The sequence below is a fragment of the Sorex araneus genome, chromosome 2, assembly GCF_027595985.1.
Source record: "Sorex araneus isolate mSorAra2 chromosome 2, mSorAra2.pri, whole genome shotgun sequence".
Classification (NCBI taxonomy): domain Eukaryota; kingdom Metazoa; phylum Chordata; class Mammalia; order Eulipotyphla; family Soricidae; genus Sorex; species Sorex araneus.
The window spans coordinates 25,276,374-25,303,464 of NC_073303.1; the positions used below are offsets into that span (position 1 = coordinate 25,276,374).

A 27,091-nucleotide genomic window follows, 5' to 3' on the forward strand; every position below is an offset into this window, starting at 1 on the left:
CCCTTTTACATTCATTCTTTTTTTTTGGGGGGGTTTGGCTCACACCCGGCGATGCACAGGGGTTACTCCTGGCTCATGCACTCAGGAATTACTCCTGGCGGTGCTCAGGGGACCATATGGGATGCTGGGAATTGAACCCGGGTCGGCCGCGTGCAAGGCAAACGCCCTATCTGCTGTGCTATTGCTCCAGCCCCCCCCTCTTACATTGTTTCTTCTGAAAAACAGTAAAACTAGTCCCTAGTCTGTCCAACGTACTTGAAGGCACTGCCACAATTCTTGGGTTTACAACACATCAAATGATTTTATACACATCAAGGGACTGGAAGCACTTTCTGCCATCTAGCAGGGGGGTGATTTTAAAAAGAAACCCCCATGGGCCAGAGATCAAGGCTGACGCTGTATTTCATTTTGCCTACAATACTAAAGAGAGCTCGGGGCACCCCCAAAGTTGGAGAACACTTTTGCCTACCTTGTTCCACGGAACTGGCCCTACCTTTTGCCAACCTCCACGCCTAGAGACCACCACAGGTTTTATTTCCTGTCCTGTGACAGGGTTTGGGCACCTCTGCTTCTGGTAGCCATAGACAGTATTCGGGTGCTCATTTGTTTTAACATCATTTGTTTTAACCCCCTACAGATTATTTTCTTCGCTGCAATTTCAAACAAGATAAATGTGTCCTCAGAATCCAGCACACCGTTCATTGAAATGATTCCTTATAGGTCGGTAATTACGTTCTTCTAGATTGCTTTTTCCCTTTCTGTAACTTTTTCTTGGCCTCTAATCACACAATCTGATTGATAGTTCCTACTAGCAGTCTCTGGCCACAGCCAAGTTCAGGGCTTGGGCTCAAGTTCATTTTAGAGCCTAGAGGTTCTTGAAAGGAGAAGGACTAGGACCCCTCATTTCTTCTCTGGTCAGCACCTCTCCTCTCCCAGGTAAGTGGCCCCCCCTTTGTCCAAGTAAAGCCTCCACTGTCACCTTCACTGATTGGGGTAATAAATTCCACTCCCTTCTTTAGGATAGTTATATTTTTCACCTAACTTCTTTTAAAAGAAGGGAAATTTGGTGAAAATTTAAATACCTCATTTGGCGCACCCAGTCATACCCAGTAATTTATTAATTACTTGGAAAGCATCAACATACGTATAGCTTATATTATTAATAAGGAATCAAAACAGACATAGTTGAGGCAAAGAGATAGTACTCGCTTTTGTATGTATCTGGTAGAGGTTCAGCATTAGGACCACATATAGTTCCTTGAGTACTACTCTGGTGTAGCCCCGCAAAACTAAATAAATTGAATAAAATAGGCATAGTTGGATGATGAAGTAAAAATATTTTTAAATTGGAATTTATATTCAAACACATAATAATGGTGAAAAATAGAAATAGAGGAAGAAACGGCACTTTGAGTTGCTAAGAGAAATGGAAGCATTCTACCTTAATGGAAATAAAATCCACAATGAACAAAATTTAATTAGAGAAGGGGTTCAAATATGTCAAAAAAATAATTTAGAAACATCTTCCCAAGTATTACTATTTCCAAGTATATTGAGTACATTTTTAATTTTTAATGTTTCTTAGTTTATATTTTACACAAAATTTCAAGTATAATTCAGTCATGGGAGTCATATTTATCAGTATCTTTGTTAAATAACAAAAATAAAAGAATTAACATTTCAAACAGCAAATCTTCCCTACAAAAATTTAGAAGATATCTAAAATTTAGAAAGTGATCTAGAGGGGCTGGGGTGATAGCACATCGGGTAAGGCATTCGCCTTGCATGCGGCCAACCTGGGTTCGATTCCCAGCATCCCATATGGTTCCCTAGGGTAACTCTGAGTGCAGAGCCAGGAGTGACCCCTGTGGATGACCAGGTGTGACCTAAAAAGCAAAAAAAAAAAAGGGATCTAGACAGATGAAACAGAAGCATATATCTATATATACCCCCAATTTCTATTTAAAGGATTATTTTAGAATGTTCTATGAAAAACAATACTCGTTCAAATTTACTAAGATTTGTTTTCCTGAGGACCACAGCAATAGTATAGCGGGTTGACCTAAGTCGACCTTGCATTCAATTGATCTAAGTTTGATTTCCGGCATCCCATATGGTTCCCTGAGCAGTTCCTGAGTGCAGAGCCAGAAGTAAGTCCTGAGCATGGCCAGGTGTGTCCCCCAAAACAAAATTAATTTTTTAAATTTTTTTTAAAGATTTGTTTTCCCTTTCTCTGTTGATCTCTCAGTTGAATCATGAATGTTAGACCCACATTGCATCCTGGTATAAGCTTCACTTGGTCATAATGTTTATGTATTAATGCTCTCTAAATTGCTTTGCTGAAATCATGTCAACAATTTAGGGGGGTGGCTCCCAAAGCATGCTCAGGGATACCCAGAGTAATTCTTGGTGATACCTGCCAACCAGGCCAGGTAGTAAATCTTGGGCCCCAGAGCTGCAGAGATAGCTCAGAGATAAATCCGGGATGCTACATGGCCTCCAGCCATGGCCTCCAGGGTTGTCCTGGTGGTCCCAGAGCAACACCCCATTCAGCACACTGCTGGGAATCAAATCTGGATCGGCCACGTGCAAGGCAAATGCCCTACCCGCTGTGCTATTGCTCCAGCCCTTTGGAATTATTTATTTATTAAATATTTAGTAGGGTATATCAGCAAAGATAACTAAGACCTACATAGAATTTCCTCTGTGGAAAGCTTCTAAACTACTCTAAAAACTTTAATAGACTATTTATTAAGTGTAGCACTATCGTCCCGTTGCTCATTGATTTGCTCAAGCAGGCACAAGTAACATCTCCATTGTGAGACTTGTTGTTACTGTTTTTGGCATATTGAATATGCCACAAGTAGTTTGCCAGGCTTTGCCATGTGAGCGGGATACTCTCGGTAGCTTGCCGGGCTCTCCGAGAGGGACGGAAGAATCGAACCTGGGTTGGCTGCATGCAAGGCAAACGCCCTATCTGCTGTACTATCGCTCCAGTCTCATTTATTAAATAAAACTGCTATTAAATGATATGATCATTATCTATAATTTAGGTTTTGTATTTTTTTAGCTTCTTTGTTTTGGTGTTTTAAAGAATGTGTGTTTTGGGGGCGAAAGAAATAGTACAGTGTGGGGCTGGAGCAGCGGGTAGGACATTTGCCTTGCACACGGCCAACCCGGGTTTGATTCCCAGCATCCCATATGATCCCCTGAGCACTGCCAGGAGTAATTCCTAAGCGCATGAGCCAGGAGTAACCCCTGTGCATTGCCGGGTGTGACCCAAAAAAAAGCAAAAAAAAAAAAAAAGAAAAAGAAATAGTACAGTGGATAGGGCTCTTGCCTTGCTCATGGCCAACCTGCACGATCCTCAACACCCCCCAGCACTGCCAGGAGTGATCCCTGTGCACAGAACCAGGAGTAAGTCCAGAATACCACCAGTGTGGCCCAAAAGCAAAAAAAAATAGTGTGTTCCTACTCTATTTTGAAATACATTGGTATAAAGTTAGTTCGAATATTTTCATCTTGTTTCAATTGTATTATGACTGTTGGTCTCTTATTCTCAGGCCATAAACTTCATCATTTTAGGCCTGGGGAGATAGCCCAGAGGCTGGAGGGCACACACTGCCACGGGCAGGACCGGGGCTTGACCCTTCAGTACTCTAAGTCTCTTGTTCATCTCTCGAGTAGCCCCTGAGCACTGCTGAGAATTGCCCAGAGATCAGCCAGGGAGAGACACCTCTTCTCTCCAAATCACCATTTCAAAGTATACAGTTTAGTGGGTTTTCGTATATTCTTAAAAGCATACAGTCATCACCACTACCTAATTTTAAAGCACTTTATCACACACATACCACCAAAAGGAAAAAAAAAAACATGTCCATTCAATTCTCCCTCCATCGCTCTTCACTGGCCCTGATCTACTCTCTGTGTCAGGGCCTACTCAGGAGATGTTGTATAAATGGAATCTTATGGTAAGTGTAGGAAGTTTTTGCCTCTGACTTTATTTAATAAAATGTTTTCATTATGTTATCTTCATTACACAATGAAAGAATGTTATCGTATAATAAATGTTATGTTATTTAAAGATTCACCCATGTTGCACTGTAAATTGTTCTTATTTTGAATGAACAATGTTTCATCATATTCATCACATTTTGTTAATCCAGTCATCAGTTGGTGGACATTTCAGTTTATATTCACCATAAATAATGCTACTATGAATATTCACGTGTAAGTTTTTGTTTGAGGAGTTTTCATTTCTTTTGAGTATATATACATTGGTTTTTTTTTAAAAAAAAAGAAGGTACATTTATACATATATAAATGTGACCCAAGAAATTTATTCTGATTTTCTGGGTCATATTTTCAGGTAATTCTGTTGAACTTGTTGAAGAATGCCAAACAGTTTTTCACGTAGCAGCATCGTTTTATTTTATTGCATTTTATTTTATTCTTACAAGCAGTATCAAGGCCCCAATTTCCCACAAAATGTGTTAATTTTGGTTTTATTATGTTATTGTTATATAATAGGAAATGCAATATTATGTAATTACCTTATATAATTTTATTAAATAATATTATGATAACCCTCCTAGCAATTATGCCTATTATTCTGATTTTTATTGGCCTTTTTCTAATCCCTACTGATGCTGGGTAGCTATTTTTCATGAGATTTCATCTTTCCTTTTTGGGAAATGCCTGTTCAAGTACTTTGCCTATTTGGGTGGGTGAAGTTGGGCCATACTCAGAATGCTTTGGGTCACTCCTGGTTCTGTGCTCTCTACTGCTTGGGGACTGGGGTTGAATCTGAGTCAGTTGCATACAAAGCAAGTGGTTTAACCCTTGTTCTATCTCCTTGGCCCACTTTGCCCATTTTTCATGGGGATGTTGGCAGGGCACGTTCAACAGTGCTCAGGGCTTACTCCTAGTTCTTTGCTCAGGGATCACTCCTGGCAATGCCAATAATGGAATCCTGGTATTCCCTGTGCAAGTCAAGCACCTTAACCCTGGTACTATCTCTGTGGCCCTTGTTCTATTTGGTTTTTAAATTTTTCTTCAATTTTCCCTTCATTTGTTATGATGACAAGGGGGCCACACACACTTAGATGTGGGGTGCTCACACACTTTAGTTGCAGTGCCTGTACATATATTTCTGTTGTGTGCAGGAGACTGCATATTTAATTGTGATATCTCGGAGCTACCCCCAGGCTCCAGTTATTTGTTTTCTTGTGGTGGTTCTTTATATATATCCTTGACACCAACCCTTCCTTAGCAGACATATACATCGCAAGTATTTTCTCCAATTCTGTGGGCTGTTGTTCACTTTCCTGTTAGGTCATGTGACATGCAAATGTTTTCAATTTTAAGAAAGTTAATTTTTTTCTTTAACACTCTTAGTTTGGGAGGTTTATCTAAAGAACTATTACCTAATCCAAGATCATGAAAATTTATTCCCAGGTTTTCTTCCGAGGGTTTTATAGTTTTAGGCCTCACAGATCTTCAATCCATTTAGAGTTTATTGTTAAATGTGTTGTAAGGTAGACCTTCAAATTCATTGCTTTGCATGTGAATATCCAGTAGTTTCAGCTCACTTGCTAATGAAACTTTTCCTCTCAGGTGGAATGATCTTAGCATTCATGTAGGAAATCGATTGACCATAAATGTTTGGATTTATTTCTGAATTCAAAAATCTTTTCCATTCATCTATGTCCTTGTCCAGTCCTGATTAGGATAACTTTGTAGTAAATTTTGAAATGGAGAAATGAGACTTATACAGCTTTGTTCTTGTTTTCCACGATTGTTTTGGTTTTGCAATTGCATATGGATTTTAAAATCTCCTTTTCAGAAAGCTGAAGAGAGACCGTGGGCAAGGCACTTGCTTTGCATGTTGGAGACCAGGGTTCAATTCCAGCACCTGTATGGTCCCCAAGGCCTGCCAGAAGTAATCCCTAACTGTAGAGTCAGGAGTAATCCCTGAGTATGGGATTATTACAAAACCACTAGTATGGCTGGAAAACAAAACAAAACAGTAGAGATCTGATAGAATCTTCTTTACCATTTCTGCTAAAAGGGCCATCTGCAGAACAAGCCCTAAAAAAATTTCAGTAACTTTTTCTTCAGAGAAAAAGATTCTTTAGAAAAAAGAATCCTAAAATTTGTAAGAAACTTTAAAAGCCTCTTAGAGTCAAAGCCATAACTGAGAAGGAAAAAAAAAACCAAAGCCAAAGGCAAAATATATATATATGATCAATTAATTTATAACAAAGGATTCAATAATATACAGTGGGGCAAGGACAATCTTCTCAGTAAATAGTGCTAAGAAGGGACAAATAAATGATGCTAAACCTACTATCTTAATTCATACACAAAGATCAACTAAAAATGAAACAAATACTTAGACATAAAGCCTGAATCCACAAAATTCCTAGAAAAAAAAACAGAGGAAAGGTTTTTTTTTTTTGACATCGCTTTGGTGGTTTTTTTTTTTTTTTCTTTTTGGGTCACACCTGGTGATGCAGAGGGATTACTCCTGGCTTTACACTCAGGAATTACTCCTGGCCGTGCTCAGGGGACCATATGGAATGCTGGGAATTGAACCTGGGTCAGCCATGTGCAAGGCAAACGCCCTACCCATTGTGCTATTGCTCCAGCCCCTGTTTTTTTTTTTTTTAACAAACCAAATTTTGATGCTTTTACTTGTAAAAAACAACAAAAGCAATATACAAGTGGGACTATACATCAAACCAGAAAGCTTTTATGTAGCAACCTATAAAATAAAAATAGAATCTATTGAGTGGAGAAAATATCTGCATATCATACATCAGATAAGAAAGCAATGTCCGGGGCTAGAGTGATAGCACAGTGGGGAGGGCGTTTGCCTTGCAGATTGAACCTGACCCAGGTTCAATCCCTGGCATCCCATATGGTCCCCCAAGTACTGCCAGGAGTAATTCCTGAGTGCAGAGCCAGGAGTAACCCCTGAGCATCGCTGGGTGTGCCCCCCAAATAAAAAAAAGTCAATGTCCAAAATACATAAAATTATCATACAACTCTCTAGCAAAAAATTACAATAATATAGAAAAGATAGGTGTATCCCATCAAAAGTGAAGAGAGAAGCTGAACAGACATTTGCTCAAAGAAGACAGAAAAGTGGCCAATAGGCATATGAAAAGTGTCCATCATTACTGTTACAAGGGAAATAAAAATGAAAATGACAATGAGATATTATCTCACACCAGTGAGAATGAGCTAAATTCAAAAGAATGGAAACAATCAGTGTTGGTGAAGAGGTGGTGAAAAAAGATCTTATTCACCATCATTGTTGCTGTTGTCTGATTCAGCCTCTGTGGAAAACAGTGTGAAGATTCCTCAGAAAAATAAGAGTAGAATTGTCATATGACCCTCCTGGACAACCTTCCAAGAACAACCAAACATTTTCTGCAAGGACATATGCACATCTATGTCCATTGTTGCATTGTTTATAATAGCCAAGGCCTGGAAACAACCCAAGTGCCCACAAACAGATGAATGAGTAAAGAAATTCTTGGATATGCACACCATACACACACTCAAGATGTGAGAAAAATGAAATCATGCAGTTGTTGCAGCCTGGAAGGAAATAGAGGGTATCTTGCTGAGTCAAAAGAGTCAGAAGGGAAAAGATGAACACGTGGGGTTATAAAGAAACAAAAAGGGCTGGAGTATAGCACAGAGGGCTGGGCATTTGCCTTGCACTCGGCTGATCCAGGTTCGATTCCCAGCATCCCATATGGTTTCCCGAGCACTGCCAAGAGTAATTCCTGAGTGCAAAGCCAGGAGTAACTCCTGTGCATTGCCGGGTGTGACCCAAAAGGCAAAAGCAAAAAGAAATAAGGAAGGAAGGAAGGAAGGAAGGAAGGAAGGAAGGAAGGAAGGAAGGAAGGAAGGAAGGAAGGAAGGAAGGAAGGAAGGAAGGAAGGAAGGAGAGAAAGAGAAAAAGAGAGAAAGAAAGAAAGAAAGAAAGGAAGGAAGGAAGGAAGGAAGGAAGGAAGGAAGGAAGGAAGGAAGGAAGGAAGGAAGGAAGGAAGGAAGGAAAGGAATTAGATAATCCCCAGTGGAAACAAACCCTGTGGTACTCCCCAGTTGAATAGCAAACTGAGGTTGCACAGTGGGGGACAGTGGGGAGAAGGGATCTTCTATAGTGATGGGAGGTTATTGATACTCTAGGGTGGGGGAGTAAAGTAGTATTGCAATAAAATGGGAATTCTTCTAAATAAATAAATGGGTGAAGGATATGAATAGACTTATTTTTTTAAAAAGAGACATATAGATGACAGAGGTAAATGAGAAAGTGTTGGACATCACTAATTATCAGGGAAATACAAATCAAAACCAGAATGATGTATCACTTCACACCCAATAAGCAGCTGTTATAAAAAGATAAGCAACAAGTGTTGGAAAAAGATGTGAAGAAATGACAATTCTTGTGCACTGTTGGTGGGATGGAAGTAGGGGCAACAACTAGCAGGGGGCGGTGGGAGGGGGGAATGGTGAGGTATGAAGATTCTTCAGAAACCTAAATATAGAATCGCCTTATCATCCAAAATTCCACTTCTGGGTATCAATCCAAAAGAAATAAAAAAGCAAGCAAACAAATGCGGGGGGGGGGAAAATCAATTCATTGCAGCATTATTTACAATATCCAAGACATGGGTATAATCTAAGTAGAATCTATAAATGGGTGAATGAATAGTAAAAATGTGAGGGGAAAAATATGTGTATAACACATGCTTTGCATGTGAGTGCCCTTGGTTTGATCCCCAGTACCATGTAGAGTCTCCCAATCAGTGCTGGATGTGGTCCTGAAAAAATTCAGAGAAAGGAAAAAAAATCTCATTGCAATTAAAGTTGTAAACACACACACATACACACACACACACGATTAGATGACAAGAACTCCAAGACCATTCAATTGGAAATTAAAATCTTTGAACCAAGTGCAGGGAAAACTGGATATCCAAAAGAAGGAAGCTGGACTCTTATCTACCACCATAGACAAAAATCAACTCAGAATGAGTCAAAGATTTTTGTGCAAAACTTGTATCACTGTATCACTGTCATCCGTTGCTCATCCATTTGCTTGAGCGGGCACCAGTAATGTCTCCATTGAGAGATTTGTTACTATTTTTGGCATATCGAATACACCATGGGGAGCTTGCCAAGCTCTGCCATGCAGGCGAGATACTCATGGTAGTTTGCCGGGCTCTCCGAGAGCGATGGAGGAATCAAACCCGGGTCTGCTGGGTGCAAGGCAGACTCCCTACCCGCTGTGCTATTTCTTCAGCGTTTTTTGTGCAAAACTTAAAACTATTAAAAAAAAAACAGAAAAAATACATAGGGAAAAAGTTTCCTGATATTGCATTTGACAAGTTCTTAAATAAGGTAGCGATAGCAGAAGAAAAAATAGACAAATTGGACTACATGAAAATAAAGAGCTTTGCCTTTCTGCTGCCGCGCGAGATCGACCCTGGAGGCAACTGAACCACTTTGGACACGAGCAGCACCCCCAAAATGCCTCCAAACTCTGTGCTCAGAGCTACTGGCCCAGGCGCCGCCAGCGGGGTATGGTCTTTTCTCTCTCAACTCTTTCTTTTTGAACGCAGCGAGGCAACAGCCAGTTTTTAAACTATGCAGGAAGCCTGGGAAAGCTGATGGGGCGGGACTTCCGGATCCGCCCTGTGCCAATATTTAAGCACAGAGTCATGTGGGTACGCTCCTTTCTGCCGCCGTGCGAGATCGACCCCGGAGGCAACTGAACCACTTTGGACACGAGCAGCGCCCCCAAAATGCCTCCAAACTGTGTACTCGGAGCTACTGGCCCAGGCGCCGCCAGCGAGTAATGCAATTACCAAAAGAATTTTCCCTGGACTTCATATAGAAATCCAAAAACGCGCGGCTGCAGCAGCCGAGCGACCTAATATCTCTTGATTGTCAGCAACGTGTAAATGTTCCTTTTTAGCAGGGCTTACCGTGGGGGGAAACTCCAAACAATAGTACTGAGTTTTTTGTTGAAGGGTAAAAGATTGTAGCAATAGAATTTTAGGCAGAATTTTCCCTGGACTTTATATAGAAACCCAAAACCCAATGTCATCTAATCATCAGCAATATGAAATGGTTCCTTTGTAATGGGTTGGACTTTGGGGGGACCATAATAGGGTTAAAGTTTGTAGTGACGTCTAATTTCTGGCTGTACTTTCCCTGGACTTTATACAGAAATTCAAAGCCACGAGGCCGCTGCCATGGCCACGCAACCTAATGTCATTTAATCATCACCAATATGAAATGGTTCCTTTTTAATGGGTCGGACTTTGGTGGGAAATCCTAACAAGAATAGTAAGTCTTTTGCTGAAAGATTGAAGGCTACCAAAGTGGTAGCCATCTCTATAGACTGAACTAAGCCATATCCTGATATTCTGACATACATTGTGATATGGATGACCTTTGAACATGGGATATTAGGTGAAATAAACTAGCTGGAGAAGACAAATACTGCATTATTCCATCTGTCTGAGGTATCTGGATTGGTTAAGTTTATCAGAACAGAAAACAGAGTTGGAGATCTTTAGGATTGGGACAGGTTGAAATACAGAGTTATGTTGTGACGATTATAGAGTTTCTGCTTTACATTCAGAAAAGAGTTTGGGAGTGAATGGACGGTGAGGATGATTGCACATTACAAATACATTTAGTACCACTGAACTGCACACTTGAAATGGGTATCATGGCAGTTTCATGTGAAGTGCATTTTTAAACAAGTAAAAATTGAATTTAAAAAATAAAAAGGATGGTGAGGAAAAGCTTGGTGTTGGAGACTTTTCTTTATGTGTGTGAGGCCCTGGTTTCAATTCCTAGCCCTGCACCAACCCCTGAAAAATAAAGTTAAAAAAAAAATCCAACATTGGGCCGGGAAGACAGTTCAAAGGTCTGGAGCATGTACCATGCAAGCAGGGCCCCCAGTTTAATCCCCAGTGCCATATAGTTCCCCAAGCACCTGGGAGTAACTCTTAAGCACTGACCATTTACTGTGCTCCTTCCCCAATTTTTAAAAACCATTGGATAGCATTCTCAAAAGTAATATGTATAAAGTACAATGATGGAGATTATACTTTGAAAGATTTGAGTATGAATACAAGGAAATTTCTTGAGCATCTTGGCGCTTGAATGTTTGCCCAGTGGGTTGGTGTACTCACTCTCAAGAGAATGTGAATAAATCATTTTCCATCTATCTTTGTCAGTTTTCCTGTCTAATTGTTTCCACTGACATGTGGCAGACATGTTGATCAGAAGTTAGCAGAGCAGACTCTTTTCATGCCCTTTGTAACTTGTATTTTAAAAAAGAAACCTTTGTTTTATTATATCTCATTTAGTTTTCAGTTTTCAGGCCACACCTGGTGATGCCTAGGGCTTACTCCTGGCTCTGCTCTCAGAATCAGTCCTGGCATTTCTCAAAGTACCATGGGATGCTGGAGCTCTATCCCGGGTCTGCCGTATGAAAGGAGGACCCCACTCAGAACCCCGTAATTTGGTTTTGTGTGCCTGCAATTTGGGCAGTGCACCACCACGGTTGCTCTACTTACTGTTTAAGGCTTAAGTCTGCCCACTAGTTGGAGTGGTGCGGGGAGGTGCCCAGAATGGTTCTGCCCTCCGGGAACAATTCCACCGTTTCATTCCAGCTTCCTGTTTCCTGTAACACCAGAGACGAAATATTTTCCTGAAATTGTTACAGAAGGCTTCTCCTTAGCTTTAGTGAGCTCTGCCCTGCTCGTATTTCTGGGCAAGAAGTTTGCCGATTTTCATGGCTATCGCGTCAATTCCAACCAGGTGAGAAGACGTCTTTCTCTGTTCCCTCTGATGTCCCAACCTTCCTTCTCCATTCTTTTCATCATATCCTTAGAACTAAGTCACATACTGATACAATTAAAGATAGTATCGAGTATTGAAGTCAGACCGCTGGTATAATTGAGTTGGTCTCCCCAAAATATCTATCTTTTAGCTTGGCCTTTAACCTGAAACTCAGAAGAAAAACTACTTGGTTTGTTAGGAAGGTATTAAAGGGAGAGAAATAAAACTGCCATTCAAAATCTTAGAAGAGAGAATAGGGCAAAAATCTTATTTTCTCACTTAAAAAAAAAAACCTTTTTTTTTGTTTTTTGCTTTTTGGGCCACACCCAGCGTTGCACAGAGGTTACTACTGGCTCATGCACTCAAGAATTACTCCTAGCAGTGTTCAGGGGACCATATGGGATGCTGGGAACCAAACCCTGGTCGACCGCGTGCAAGGCAAATGCTCTACCCATCATGCTATCGCTCCAGCCCAAAAACACCTGTTCTTTTCTTTCTTTTTTCTTTTTCTTTTGTTTTTTTTTTTTTGCTTTTTGGGCCACACGTGGTGATGCACAGGGGCTAACTCCTGGCTCTGCACTCAGGAATAACTCCTGGCAGTGCTCGGGAGACCATGTGAGATGCTGGGAATCAAACCCGGGTCAGGCAAAACACCTCTTTTCTTATGTTCACTAGCTAAAATAAAGATTTAAATCAGATTTGTCATTTTTTTGTTCTAAAAACTACAAAAAACACATTTCAGAGATCACAACGATAGTACAGCGGGTAAGATGCTTGCCTTTCATGAGGTCCACCCAGCTTTGATGCCCAGCATCCCATAAGGTCCCCCAGCACCACCAGGAGTGATTCCTGAATGCAAAACCAGAGGCAACCCCTGAGTGTTACCTGGTGTGCCAAACAAACAAACAAACAAACAAACCCACACATCTCAGTATTATTTCAAGTGATGTAAACAGCTCCATCTTCATATTCGAGAGGCAGCCAGTAGTTTTTCTTTTTTGTTGTATTTATTTTAAGCCTTTCCTTTGAATCAAATAAGCAATTTGTTCTACAAATTGTGAGTCTAACTTGTTTGTTGTTGTTGTTGTTGTTTATAGGATTTAATAGCCATTGGGCTTTGCAATATCGTCAGTTCATTTTTCAGATCTTGGGTGTGTACAGGTGCCATTATTGGGACTGTTATCCAGGAAAAAAGTGGAGGAAGACAGCAGGTATGCTGATATAAAATTTAATCTCAAATATAAAAAGAAATTTGTCTTGGGACTGGAGCAATAGCACAGCGAGTAGGGCGTTTGCTTTGCATGGGGTCGACCCGGGTTCAATTCCCAGCATCCCATATGGTCCCCCGAGCACCACCAGGAGAAATTCCTGAGTGCAGAGCCAGGAATAACCCCTGTGCATGGTCGGATGTGACCCAAAAAGAAAAAAAAAATTGTCTAGTCATATGCATTGTTCATGTATTGTTTATAGAAGGGGGTTGTATTTACCATGTTGCTGTTTTAAAGTAATGCTTGTTGGGGAAATATCTCTTGAAAGAATTTATATTTCATGTTTGCCTCAAGGTTTTTTTGTTTTTTGTTTGTTTGTTTGTTTGATTTTGATTTATGGGCTACACCGGCTGTGCCAGGCCCTACTCCTGGCTCTGTGCTCAGGAATCACTCCTGATGGTGCACAGGGGACTATATGGAATGCACTACCCACTACTACCTCTCCTGCCCCTTGCCTCAAGTTTTGCTTGGATTTTGTCTTAAACGCTATTTAGCTATTTTAAGCTTTTAAGTGTAAATGGATGAACAGTGCAGTGCTACAGTGTGGAACTTGAAAGTTGTTTCCTACAGAAATATTTTACATGAGATGTTCATTGTATCATCCTACATTTAGTAGCCCTTTTTCTCACGTAACAATAATATTTCAGGTAAACTTAAGCTATAGGTTTATCACCTATTGACAATATTTTCCTCAGGGTAGATACAGTATCTTTTCCTAGACCAGGAAAGTGATACTACTACACGCTTCATCCTCAAAATGGAAACTCTGATGTTACAGAAAGAAGTTTTCAATAAAGTTTGTATCAAGGTGGCCTAGGGAATTTGACACCATTCTGCATTTGTATAAGGGGAAAATAACTAAGTCGGTTTCTTTTAGGTATTCTGGGTTCATAAACTAAATATATGAGTGGGTAGAAAAGGGAGAATCATGGTAAGGATGACTCTGAAAGCAAACTCTTGGCTCAGTTGCAAGCCTGAAATTTTGTAAATTCAGTGTCCACGAGTTTGTTTTTGTGGTGCAGGAGGATCAAACCCCAAACCTCCCATCTTAAAGGCAAGTCCTTTACCACGGAACATTTTGAACTGAGTAGCTAAAATTTTACAACAGGAAAAGTGTCCCATCTTGGTGGTAGAAGGTGATGATGGGTCCGAGAATGATCAGAGATAAAGCTGGAGTGACCGCAATGGAAATTTTCATGTGTGTCTGTTACGAATACAAAATGGCAAATGTCCTGTGGAGATAGTCCAGGGGTTACGGCACTTGCCTTGCTGGTGGTCAACTCGGGTTTGATCCTCGTATCACAGAGTGTTCCCTGGGCAATACCAGGATTGTTCCTAAGCACAGAACCAGGAGTAAGCCTTGAGCACGAATGGGGGTGAAACCCCAAACCAAACCAAAATAAAACAACAAAAACCATGGCACAGCAATTTTGGCATTGGAGAGTATTTTCACATTGTTTTAAAAAATTAATCGCACACTGTGAGGGTTGGGTGGGAGGGAACCAGGAATTCCGGTGGAGGTAAGAAGGTGCACTGGGGCTGGATCGATAGTGCAGCGGGTAGGGTGTTTGCCTTGCATGAGGCCGACCCGGGTTCGAATCCCAGAATCCCATATGGTCCCTTTTGCATCACCATGGGTAACTCCTGAGTGCAGAGCCAGGAGTACCCCTGTGCATCACCAGGTGTGACCCAAAGAGCAAAAAAAATGAAATAAAATAAAAAGTCACTGTGCATGTTTATTTGGGGCTGGAGTGATAGCACAGCGGGGAGGGCGTTTGCCTTGCACGCAGCCGACCGGGTTCTATTCCCAGCGTCCCATATGGTCCCCTGAGCACCGCCAGGGGTAATTCCTGAGTGCAGAGCCAGGAGTAACCCCTGAGCATCGCTAGGTGTGACCCAAAACGCAAAAAAAAAAAAAAAAAGAAGGTGCACTGGTGGTGGGACTGGTGCTGGAACACAGTATGTCTAAGACCTAGTTATGAATAACTTTGTAAATCATGGCATTTTATTTATTTTATAAATTTTTTATTAGTGAATCATCGTGAGGTACAGTTACAGACTACAACCTTTTGTGCTTGCATTTCAGTCATACAATGATTGAGTACCCATCCCTCCACTAATGCCCATTTTCCACCACCAGTGGTCCCAGCATCCCTCCCACCACCCCCACCCGCCTCTGTGGCAGGGCATTCCCTTTTGCTCTCTCTCTCTCCTTTTGGGTGTTGTGGTTTGCAATAGAGGTATTAAGTGGCCATCATGTTCAGTCTATAGTCTACTTTCAGCCCACATCTCCCATCCTGAGTGGGCCTTCCTAGCATCCTTTACTTGGTGGTCCCTTCTAATCATGGCATTTTGTCACTTGTCACTTGTCAATCCCGTTGATCTCCTATTTGCTCAAGTGGGCGCCAGTAACATCTCCATTTGTCCCTGTCGCACGCTCGTGTAGCCCAGTGGTATCTGCTCACTCCAAGAACACAAAGAGCCTCAAACCATTTGTTCAGGGTTTTGACAAAGAAGTCTGACCATCCCATAGGTGGGCGGCCACGAAGTCTTTTGACATCCTGTGGAATCCAGTCGCTCTAGTTCAGCAGTCATCTCTAAATCGCATTACATGTCTGGCCCATCTGTTTTTTGAAGCCTTGGCAAATGAGACAGTGTCCCTGATTCTTGATCGTCAACGGAGGTTGGAACTCCAGAGTCCTTCTCTCACTTGAGTAAAATGTGATATTGCAAGCATAGCACTTTCAGTTCCTCTTTGGGATACACGAATAGCGTTCTTGTCCTGTTTTCGTAGGGCCAAGGTCTCTGAGGTCTATTAGTGCAAGAAGAGCGGTGGAGTTGTAAAGATGTGCCCGGAGGCAAAGGTTCTTCATCCTCTTAACAACTTCTTTGACACTCTTGAAGGCATTCCACAATGCTCTCTTCCTCCTGCGCAGTTCTGGTGCCAGGTTGTTCCTCATGTTGAGTTCTCAACCCAGGTACACATAGCTGCTGCATTCGGAGATGTTTGTTCCATTGAGAGCAAATGGAACATCAGGGACTAGTTCGTTTTTCATGAACATTGTCTTGATTAGATTCAGCTGCAGTCCTACCTTTCCGTATTTGCAGTCGAAGTTGGCCAGCATTTGTGCTGCTTGGCTAATGTTTGGTGTTATTAGAACAATATCATCAACAAAGCAGAGGTGGTGTAGTTGCCAACCATCTATCTTCACTCCCATTCCTTCCCATTCCAGTCATCGAGTGATGTTCTCGAGGGTGGCACTGAAGAGTTTCGGTGAAATGGTATCACCCTGCTGAACCCCTCTCTTTACATCGATGATTACTTCCTTGTAGAATGGTGAGATCCTGGTAGTGAATCCATAATACAGCTCACAGAGGATCCTGATGTAATGAGTTTAAACAACCTGTTTGGCTAGGGCTTCGACGACCACTTCAGTCTCAACAGAATCAAAGGCCTTTAAATCAATGAACGTTAGACAGAGCGGCATCTTGAACTCTCGCAAAACTTCAATGAGCTTGGTCACTGTGTGGATATGGCCGATCGTGCTGAATCCTTTTCAGAACCCGGCTTGCTTGCAAGGTTGTCCTTCTTCTAGTGTTCTGCCTATTCTATTCAGGATGATTCGAGTGAACAACTTGTAGACGACGGACAACAGGCAGATTAGACGATAGTTACTGATGTCGTGGATGTCTACCTTCTTGTATAATAGAATGGTCCTGCTGGTTTTCCATTGGGATGGAACCTTGCATTCAGACAGGTAGCATGTGAAGAGCCGAGCCAGTGTATTGACGAGTACTGGTGGCAGATTCTTCAGGTGTTCAGGTCTGACCTTGTCTGGACCAGATGCTATACGCATCTTTACCGACAAAATGGCATGTCGGATTTCAGAAGGGAGGACGTTGGGAACAACATATCCTAACAGAATTTGGTGGACGTGGCTATCGAAGAGATCCGAGTAGAAGTCGTGAATAATCCTCTCCATTGCCCTTCTGGAAGATGTGATAGATCCATCAGGACTTTGGAGGGCAGTCATCTTGGTCTTGTAGTTGGCGAAGGACAGCAAGCATTGCGAATACTTTTCCCGGCTTCTGCCACATTGGCCAACACTGCTGCTCTTCTCTCTTTCAGGTCTTCCTTTATCACTTCTCTGCAGTTTTGTGAGCTCAGACATTAACTTTTGATTGCCTGAGGTTCGTGCCAAACCACATTGGCTAATGAACTCGAGAGTTTCCAAAGACAAATGTTTGTTTGTGGCTTTCCCACTCTCGGCATTCCTTGTGCAGTCATGGAGGTGCTGAACCAGTTGACCGTATTTCTTGTCCATGTTGTCAACAACTTCCCACATTGCCGCAGTAGTGCCAAAGAGCTCCCAGTTGGTGGTCATCCTGGGAGTTCTCTTCTTAACTAAAACTTTGCAGTCCTTTCTCCCCGCTCTGTGAAGTAGAATTTTGCACAAAGGAGACTGTGGTCCAATCCCTTTTGGAATTTTGGGAGAACAGTAGCACCGGTCAGGCAAAACTGTTGATTGAATATGATGTGGTCAATTTCGTTGTGGAACTATCTACCAGGAGACTCTCATGTCCAATGTTTACATTCGGCCTTCTGGAACTGTGAGTTACCATGGATGGTCTTGGTCGACATGATGAACTCAGACAGTCTCTCATCCTGTTCTTTTCATTCTAGGCCATGGTCCTGATGTGGAGTTCTTCGGGCGACCTTCTCAGTCCTATCTTGGCATTAAAATCACCAACAATGATCTTGTAGAAGGTGTAGTCTTCTTTATAGAACTTCTCCAGATCTGTGTAGAACTTCTCAATTTCTTCTTCATCGTAGTTGGATGTTGGTGCGTAGACGATGAAGATAGAAACTGCCAGCAGTGAGCCACATCTATTGAAGCGTAATTGTCCGATTTGGGTTGTTAGGCATTCGAATGAATCAATGCTCATGGTCAAGTTTGTGTTGACAAGGACACTGACACCACCAACGCCTCTATCGTTGCATGTTCCAAGGAACAGTTCTTCTCCAGTGTCAAAAATGCTATGATGTGACTGATGCCTTCTTGTCTTGGTCAGACCAATGATGTCGTACTTGATCTTCTGCGCTTGCACCATCAGGTCCTCGATGGATGTTTCCAATGCCAACATACATGCATTGAAAGTACAGTCATTTTAGTCCTTCTTCGTTTTGGCAGTTTAGTTCGTCCCTGAGATTTTATCAGCCTCTCCTTGCTCATCCTTCTTCATGCTGCCGTTTTGGAGGCTCTTTCAGTGTCAGGGGAATGAGGCCCATTGTGGTTACTGTTTTTGGCATATGGAATATGCCACAGGTAGCTTGCCAGGCTCTGCCGTGTGGGAGGGATACTCTCGGTAGCTTGCTGGGCTCTCCAAGAGGGATGGAGGCTTTTAGGGCGGCCTCTAATCACCCCTTGCAGATGTTCCCATGGTTCACACCATATTTGAACCCCATCAAATATGGTGCAGTAATTATGGAAAATGGGTATTAAGTGTCCAGGTCCAGAAGCGGGCCTGGAGTGGAGTGGTGGCTGGATAGTGGAGGTAGCGGAGGTCAGTCGATGAGGTATTTACCTGGCGCCGGTAGGGTGGGTCATCTGGGTGTGATCCCTGGAGCCCCGGAGACTGGGGGAAGCAGGCAGAGGATCTCTGTTTCTGGTCCCATTGAGCCTAGAGTCCGAGGTCACAAAGTTCTGCTTTACATGGTTCTGTGGGACTCGCCTTGATTGTCAGGAAAATGGCCTGGAGGGTGGCATTGGCTGGCATTTTAATAAAATTTTTTTAAAAAAAGCTCGAGTGACTTCAGGGTTTAGGAGTAGGTGTTGATTTTATTGTTGTTCTTGTCCAAGAAGCCTTACTGAGGAAAACAGCAGTGAGTGATGAGAGGGAATCCAGCAAAAAGGTTTTTTTTCTCCCCACATAAGAAACAAAGGGGGAAATGAGAGAATTCTTGCTAAGTGGTTTTCTTCATGGTTTAGATTTAAGGAACTCCCTCAGTTCTTGTTTGTATATGCCATTGTTTTGATTTGTGGTTATAGCTTCATTCCTCTCCCCATCTCCACACACGGTGGAAAATTCTTTTGCTCTATTTTCTTTTTTAAATCAGGGGCTTAAACAATAGAAATTTACCAAGAAAGGCGATAAGGAGTTAAGGACTACATCCCCAAAGCTTAGAAATTGCTTGGGTTTTTCTTAGCATTTGATAATTGTAAGTATATAGTTATCTATACACTAATTAATTTAGCCATAAAATCCCACTAAGTTGGGTTCAGAGCAATAGTTCACAGCAGGAAGGGCGTTTGCCTTGCATGTGGCTGACCAGGGTTCAATCCCTGGTATCTGACCTGGTTCCCCCAAGCAATGCCAGGTGTAATTCCTGATTGCAGAGCCAAGAGTAACCCTGAGCATTGATGGGTGTTACCCCAAAAGCCAAAACAAGCAAACAAACAAATCCCAACAAACTGGTAAATTAAATTATTGGATCTATAGAAGTCAGTCTTCTAGTTTTTAACTTCAACTTCCGTAAAAACCTAGAGATTGTGAGGGAACTAGGTTTCTTATTTGCTAGAGCAGGATCAGTTCTTACCAAGGGCCACTGAGCCCAGAAGGTGAGGCAGAACTATGATATGCCTCTAGGCTGCATGGGTGTAACTTTTTCTGATGCCAAAAAAACAAAACAAAAAAAAATCAGAGAGAAACAGAAGTAGGAAAAAATTTTTTTTTTCATTTTGGGTTACACCCGCCAATGCACAGGGATTATTCCTGGCACTGCACTCAGGAATTACTCCTGGAAGTGCTCAGGGGATCATATGGGATGCTGGGTATCGAACCCGGGTTGGTGCAAGGCAAACGCACTACCTGCTGTGCTATCACTCCAGTCCCAGAAGCAGAAATTTTTAAAAAATTGATTGTTGTTGGATTTTTCCAATGAAGCTCTAAGAAAGATATTCTATGGGAAGACACCCAAGTTCCTACGAGGGAGCTGAAGAAGGGGCTAGATGCTGACACAGGAGGGGGAGTGGTGGGACCCTCTGGGCTGACAGCAAGGAAGAGGACCGGGCCCTTTTAAACTGTCCCGGGAGGGATGGAAGAAGGGAAGTCCAGAAGAGTCCAGGAGTGTAGCATAATGCCATGCCAGTAAATATCCCAGTGTCCAAGACACAGTGGGACGTGGCAGAAGCGTACAAGCAACCCGCCAGCTAGAATCCAGCAAGAAAGTAGCGAATACACCTCCTGTCCAGTGAACACAACTCAGTATGTTGTCAGCACATTAAACAAGATCTCAACAGTAACATTTGCACAAAAATATAATTAGGGTCCTGGAGCAATAGTCCAGCAATAGCGGGTAAGGCATTTGCCCTCCACGTGGCCAACCTGGGTTTGATCTCCGGTCTCCCCTATGTTCCCCCGAGCACCGCCAGGAGTAATTCCTGAGTGCAGAGCCTGAAGTATCCCCTGAGCACCGCCAGGGGTGACCCAAAAAGCCAAACAAATAAATAAATAAAATCTTCCTCTAGGGGCTGGAGTGATAGTACAGCAGGTAGAGCGTTTGCCTTGCACGCGGCCGACCCTGGTTCGATTCCCAGCATCCCATATGGTCCCCTGAGCACCGCCAGGAGTAACTCCTGAGTGCAGAGCCAGGAGTAACCCCTATGCATCGCCGGGTGTGACCCTCCCCCAAAAAAAAGCTAAAAAAAGAAAAGAAAAAAGAAATCTTCCTCTATGAAAAAGCATTTATATATACAAACAGACTAAGAAGGGGCGTGCTTCTCCCCAAGCAAAAGGCCTCGGTTGTAGATAAGGCACCAATAAATTCCTGCGGGTCTTTCTCTAACCGCCTGTGTCTCCTCAGTTTGCATCTCTGATAGGCGCATGTGTGATGCTGCTGCTGATGGTGAAGCTGGGCACCTTCTTCTCTGGCCTTCCAAATGTAAGTAGCACTGGGTCAATAACTGAGTTGCGGGAGACTCACCCTTGATGGAGCATCTCTGCAGAGAACTCCACTCAGCCATCGATACCCGGTGGTGGTTGCCAAACCAATTCCCAGTGCCTTTACCTTCAAATAATACCGTCTTGGGTTGGAGAGTTAATACAGTGGGTAAAGCACTTCCCTTGCAGGCAGCTGACCCCCAGTTCCGTCCCTGATAGAGCTAATGATTCCCTGAGCACCGCCAGGAGTGATCCCCCTGAGCAATGCCTGGGTGTTACCCCCAAAACACCAGTAATAATGTCACTGTTACTGTCATCCCGTTGCTCTTCGATTTGCTCGAGCGGGCAACAGTAACGTCTCTCATTGTGAGACTTATTGTTACTGTTTTTGGCATATCCAATACACCACAGGTAGCTTGCCAGGCTCTGCCATGCGGGCGCGATACTCTTGGTAGCTTGCCAGGCTCTCTGAGAGGGGCGGAGGAATCGAACCCGGGTCGGCCACGTGAAAGGCGAACGCCCTACCGCTGTGCTATAGCATTACCAATAATAACAACAATAATAATAACATCTACATCCCAGGCCTTGTGAGATAAATAAAATGATACACCTACTGTCAAGTGAACACTACTGCATCCCTCTTAGTGCTCCAGGAACATGTCTTGCCATGACTGTAATTGTTTTCATCCTAACCAATCTTTTTATTGCTTAAACTCAAAAGTAAGGCTTGAAGTGTGAATTCGGTAACAAATGACCAAAATAGACTTCCGGTGCCAGAACAGTCCCCAGCAACACAGGCTTAGAAAGTCGCTGTGCCGTCACACCATCTGCTTTCCTGAGCATCCACGTGAGCGCCATTGAACGGCCGTTATATTCTCTCGGGAGCAGTTCCCACCACTGGGAGGCAGTCTGAAAGCTGTTTTAACTGTTCAGCTAGGGTGACTCCAGCATTTCTTAAGAAATAATACTGTCCTGGAGGTGCTGGAAAAGTGTAGGTTGAAGGGGTTATGTAGTGAATGAAATTGGTGGGAGGAGCACTTTCCATTTGATCAAAACTAAATTTGAGGCAGGGCTGGAGCAATAGCACAGCGGGGAGGGCGTTTGTCTTGCATGCTGCCCACCTGGGTTGATTCCCAGCATCCCATATGGTCCCCCGAGCACCACCAGGAGTAATTCCTGAGTGCATGAGCCAGGAGTAACCCCTGTGCATCGATGGGTGTGACTGAAAAAGTGCCCCCCCCCCGAAAATATTGAAAAGTAAATTTGGGGGGTGGTGACTAAGTGATTATCGTTTTTCTGGAAAAAGGGGAACTTCTCCATGTTTACCTGCCACTTCCTTGATGGGAGATGACCACCTTCCATGTAGAGAGATGGGGTGTGTGCCCCACTGGCTAGCACCAGTTTGTTCCAAGTTACCCTGCAGATCAGTGATCAGCTGATAAGTGACTAATTTCTTTTTTTTTAATTAAATTTAAAAAAATTAAATAGTGTGATTTACAGTTATCCATGGTTGAGTTTTAGGCATACTGTGTTCCAGCATCAGGGCCCCCATCCGTGTCAACTTCCTTCCACCAGTGTCCCCAGGTTCCCTCCCACTCCACCCCCTTACATCCCTCAACATGGACAAATTTTGAGTTGGTTTATTGAGGTCTGGAGCTCACGTTTTCAGTGTCGTTGACTCTGTGGTCTGGATATAGATCATTCCTCCGCACCCCTGAGGTACCCGAGGCCCTTGACCCCTCCTCTTCTCCCTCCCAGTTTCTTCCTTTCTGCCTCCTGTTGCTACACCCATTGATTTCTCTCCCTCTTGTCCTTCCAGACAGTTTCTTCTTCAGTTTCTCTCTGTTCCCCTGGTGCTCCGGGGCTAATGGAGGCACCTGCTTCTATCCTGAGATGCTGGTCCTGAAGGGGAAAGGTGGGACCCTCCTGCCAAACCCAAACCCCTCCCATGTGGTGGCTTCAGGTTGTAGGGAAGTAGGATGCCCAAGGCTCATGCTACCTGCGGTTCGGGAATTCTTGGGGGTTCTTGGGTTTATCACACGAGCTGTCCTTGGGTTCCAGCACAAGTCATGTCCAGAATTCAGTGTCTTTCGCACCTTCAGTGCAATCCTGCGTATCATCTACTTTTGGAGGGCCACTCACAAATTTCCTTTCAGCAGTGATTTTTTTCGGGGGAGAAGAGAGGCTGGGGTTAGGGCTGGTTCTGCTCAGGGCTTACTCCTGGCTCTGCACTCAGGGATCACTCCTGGCCGTGCTCAGGGAGTGGAGAGCTGGGGTGCAACCAGGATCTGCCACGTGCAGGGCAAGAGTCCTATCGCTGCACTATCTTTTGGGCCCTGGACAGTGATTTCCTTCTTTCCTTTATCACTAGAGGAGTTGGAATTTTTCTTAATGCCAGACACAGGAATATGTGTCAGGAATCACTAAGAGGTTATTATGCTAACAGCTTTATCTTGTGGTTTTCATATGCCATACTTATCCCCACTATAAATATGCTGAGGACCAAGCACCCCTCATATTTCTTTGGTCACAGCAGCAGATGATCATGATCTGACCCATGGAATATCTAAATCATTACAACAATGGACTCTCTGAGTCTTAAATTATGCCTGATTTCTTCCTTCCTTGAAACCCCAGGCCCACGGAATGGCTCAGTGGCCAACAGGCTGGTCCTGCAAGCATGAGGCGGTGACTTTGACCCCAGGGCTGCCAGGTGCAGGCGCAGAGCCCCAGTGTGGCAGGTCTGCTTAGGTCCCCTCTCTCCCACCAGCCATTTCCATCTGCATCACAACTAAAAAGGGCGTGACTCCCGGGGAGCACTAAAAAGTTGTGTGAGCATTGTGGCTAGGAGGGAATGGGAACTTCCCAGCAAACAGGACCCCAGTGGCCTCAGTGACCAGCATATGCATGAGCACCGTAACAAAGTGCAGAGTCCTGAGAGCACAACCCTCAGGGAACAGAACCCTAAAGCTATGCTTGGCTGATTCTGGTCATTGCAAAGCACCATCAGAGGGAAGAAAAAAGAAGCGGGGAGAGAATTAGGATGGGAGAAGAGCTTGATGGGCTGAGCACTTGCTTCTGACATACAGGTGCCCTGGGCTACATATCCAACACCACATGGTGCCCAGAGTATCGAGTCCAGGGGTTATCTCTGAGCACTGTTGGGTTTGACCTCCAAATCAAAAATTTTTTGTTCCGTTTTTATTTATTTATTTATTTATTTTGCTTTTTGGGTCACACCCGGCATTGCACAGGGGTTACTCCTGGCTCATGCACTCGGGAATTACTCCTGGCCATGCTTGGGGGGACAAATATGGGATGCTGGGAATCGAACCCAGGTCTGCCGCATGCAAGGCAAACGCCCTACCCGCTGTGCTATTGCTCCAGCCACTGTTTAGTTTTTAAAGTAAAATAAATACCAGCCTCTTTGCCCAATTCTGAAAAAATAAGTAAATGTTTAAAGACCGTGGACAGCAAAATCCTTATTGGAGCAACTGGTGGAACATTCTAGCTAGGATTCAATTATTTGGTAAATAGAGCTACACAATCTTATAAAATATGATACAGGGGCCGGGAGGTAGCTCAGCAGAAGGCCACTTGCCTTGCATGTATGAGACTCTGAATTTGTTCCCCACCACTGCAAAACAAAAGAAGGGGTGGGGGGAAGGAGAGAGAAAGAGGAAAACTATATAAGTTAATATCTTTAATATTGATCCAATTTTGTGTAAAAAAAAAGTTAAAGACTATACCAAATGTTAACAATTATTAGCTCCGGGATAATGGAAACTTGTGTATAAGCTTGATTATTCTTTACAGTTAGCATGTTTTTACCTTAATATGTGAGAGGGCATATGATCTGTCCCCTCTGTCAAGTACAAAGAAGCACAGTAAGGGAATAAGAAAATAGCCAATGACCACAGACCCTGAGAGTCTACCACAGAACCAAGTTTATTAAGTGTGTGTCAGAGAATAGAAGTGTGAGAAGATCCAGTAGGGAACACATACTGAACAGTAGTGAACAGTAGTGAACATAACATTGATATTTTGGGTATTCTGAAACATTAATATTAATGGTATATAAGTTATAGTGCACAAAATAAATTTTAAAAAGCTTTGATTCATCTGCCCTTGGCACATTTATCATTTCTATTCTGCATCCAGATAAAAGTGCTGTTGATCTTTAGACAAACTAGAGTGTAGCCATGCCAACCCTGTGCAGTCAAAGTCCTCAAATAAATTTCAGCTGTAAGACTGCTAAAGTCTGTTATTGAAGCCTTGCAGGGAACAGGTCAATTAAAATATTTGTATGTTATATGCATTATAAACCATATTCCTACAAGAAAATAAGAAAGTTATTAAAAAACCACAGGGAGGGGCTGGAGCAATAGCACAGCAGGTAGGGCGTTTGCCTTATACGTGGCCGACCCAGGTTCAATTCCCAGCATCCCATATGGTCCCCTGAGCACCGCCAGCGGTAATTCCTGAGTGCAGAGCCAGGAGTAACCTCTGTGCATCACTGGGTGTGACCCAAAAAGCAAAATATATATATATATATATATATATAATCAACTTAAAAATTAAAGGTATAGTAAAAACAAAACTGAACCCCAGTAACCCTTATTGATCATTAATTGCTAATAAAGCTTTCTTAAAAAAATGATTGTCTGTGCAAACACATTCATGTAGCAAGCAGTTTTTAAACTGCAAACTACAAACTCTTTGTAGTTTTTAATGTATAAATATTTCTAAGGTATAAATATTTTGTTGATTTTACCAATGATGATGGGTATTGTACTTTCTGATGTAATGAACCTCCTTTATATCTTTAACCTTTATTTGGTTTTGTATATTTGTTATTGTTATATTGCACGGCAGAGCCTGGCAATCTCCCCATGGCATATTCGCTATGACAAATACAGTAACAAAAATGGGTTTCATTCCCCTGACCCTAAAAGAGCCTCTAACACGATACCGTTTGGAAGGAAGAGTAAGGAGAGGCTGCTAAAATCTCAGGGCTGGGACGAATGGAGACGTTACTGGCGCCCGCTCGAGCAAATCAGTGAACAATGGGATGACAGTGATACAGTAATGTGGGAAAATAAATGTTGGGGGAAGGATTTTTTGAAATGAAATTTTTTTTGTGTGTATGTGGTGGGGGGCACACTCAACAAAGCTCTGGGGTTACTCCTGGCCCTGCAAGCAGAATCACGGGAGACTCCTACTTGGGGACCTTATGGGACATCGGAGATCAAACCCAGGTCGGCTGTGTGCAAGCAACCACCTGCCTGCGGTTCTATCTCTCCAGCCACTGAAATGCTGTAATCTCTGCTGATTCTGACTTTGCTCTTTTCTCTTCTGACCTGATGAGTCCAGCTAGTCCCTCAGTAACCTCAGAAAACTGTCATCAGCATCAAGCCAATCATTTCTGGTTCAGGTTCAGTTCAAATTCCCAGGTAGGATATAGAGAGGGGAGGATGTCCAGGAAAAGGCTATGAAATGCTTAACAGGTACTTAATGAACCTGCAGGGGCCTTGTGAACCATAAGAAACTATTTCTTTTCTTTTTTTTTCTTTTCTTTTTTTTCCTTTTTGGGACACCTGGCAATGTACAGGGGTTGGTTACTCCTGGCTTTGCACTCAGGAATTACTCCTGGCGGTGCTCAGGGGACCATATGGGATGCTGGGAATCGAACCCAGGTCGGCCAGGTGCAAGGCAAATGCCCTACCCACTGGGCTATTGCTTCAGCCCCAGAAACTATTTCTTAATTAGGTTAATTCTGCCTGGAGCACCTGATGATTTTTATACCCGTTATGAGTACGGATCTTCATTTTTACATTTAAGAAAATTGTTTTCCATGAAGGTAGTGGACTTGCTAACGTTAAAACTCTGGAAAATAATTTATTTTCAATCACAAATAAAACAATATTAACATTTTAGAATATTTCTAACTAATATGGGGGGTCAGTCACATGCAAGGCAAGCACCTTTACCCACGTATTATC

At 42.9% G+C, this 27,091-nt stretch overlaps 1 protein-coding gene across 1 annotated transcript in view; it reads left to right on the forward strand.

Annotated features, from left to right (window-relative positions):
• Positions 1-27,091, forward strand: part of SLC26A8 (solute carrier family 26 member 8) — an 86,141-nt gene that overhangs the window by 35,000 nt on the left and 24,050 nt on the right. The window contains exons 8-11 of the mRNA XM_055124326.1: positions 638-720; positions 11,712-11,859; positions 12,978-13,091; positions 21,013-21,090. Of these exons, the coding sequence (XP_054980301.1) occupies positions 638-720; positions 11,712-11,859; positions 12,978-13,091; positions 21,013-21,090 (423 nt within the window). The remainder of the gene's footprint in view (positions 1-637; positions 721-11,711; positions 11,860-12,977; positions 13,092-21,012; positions 21,091-27,091) is intronic.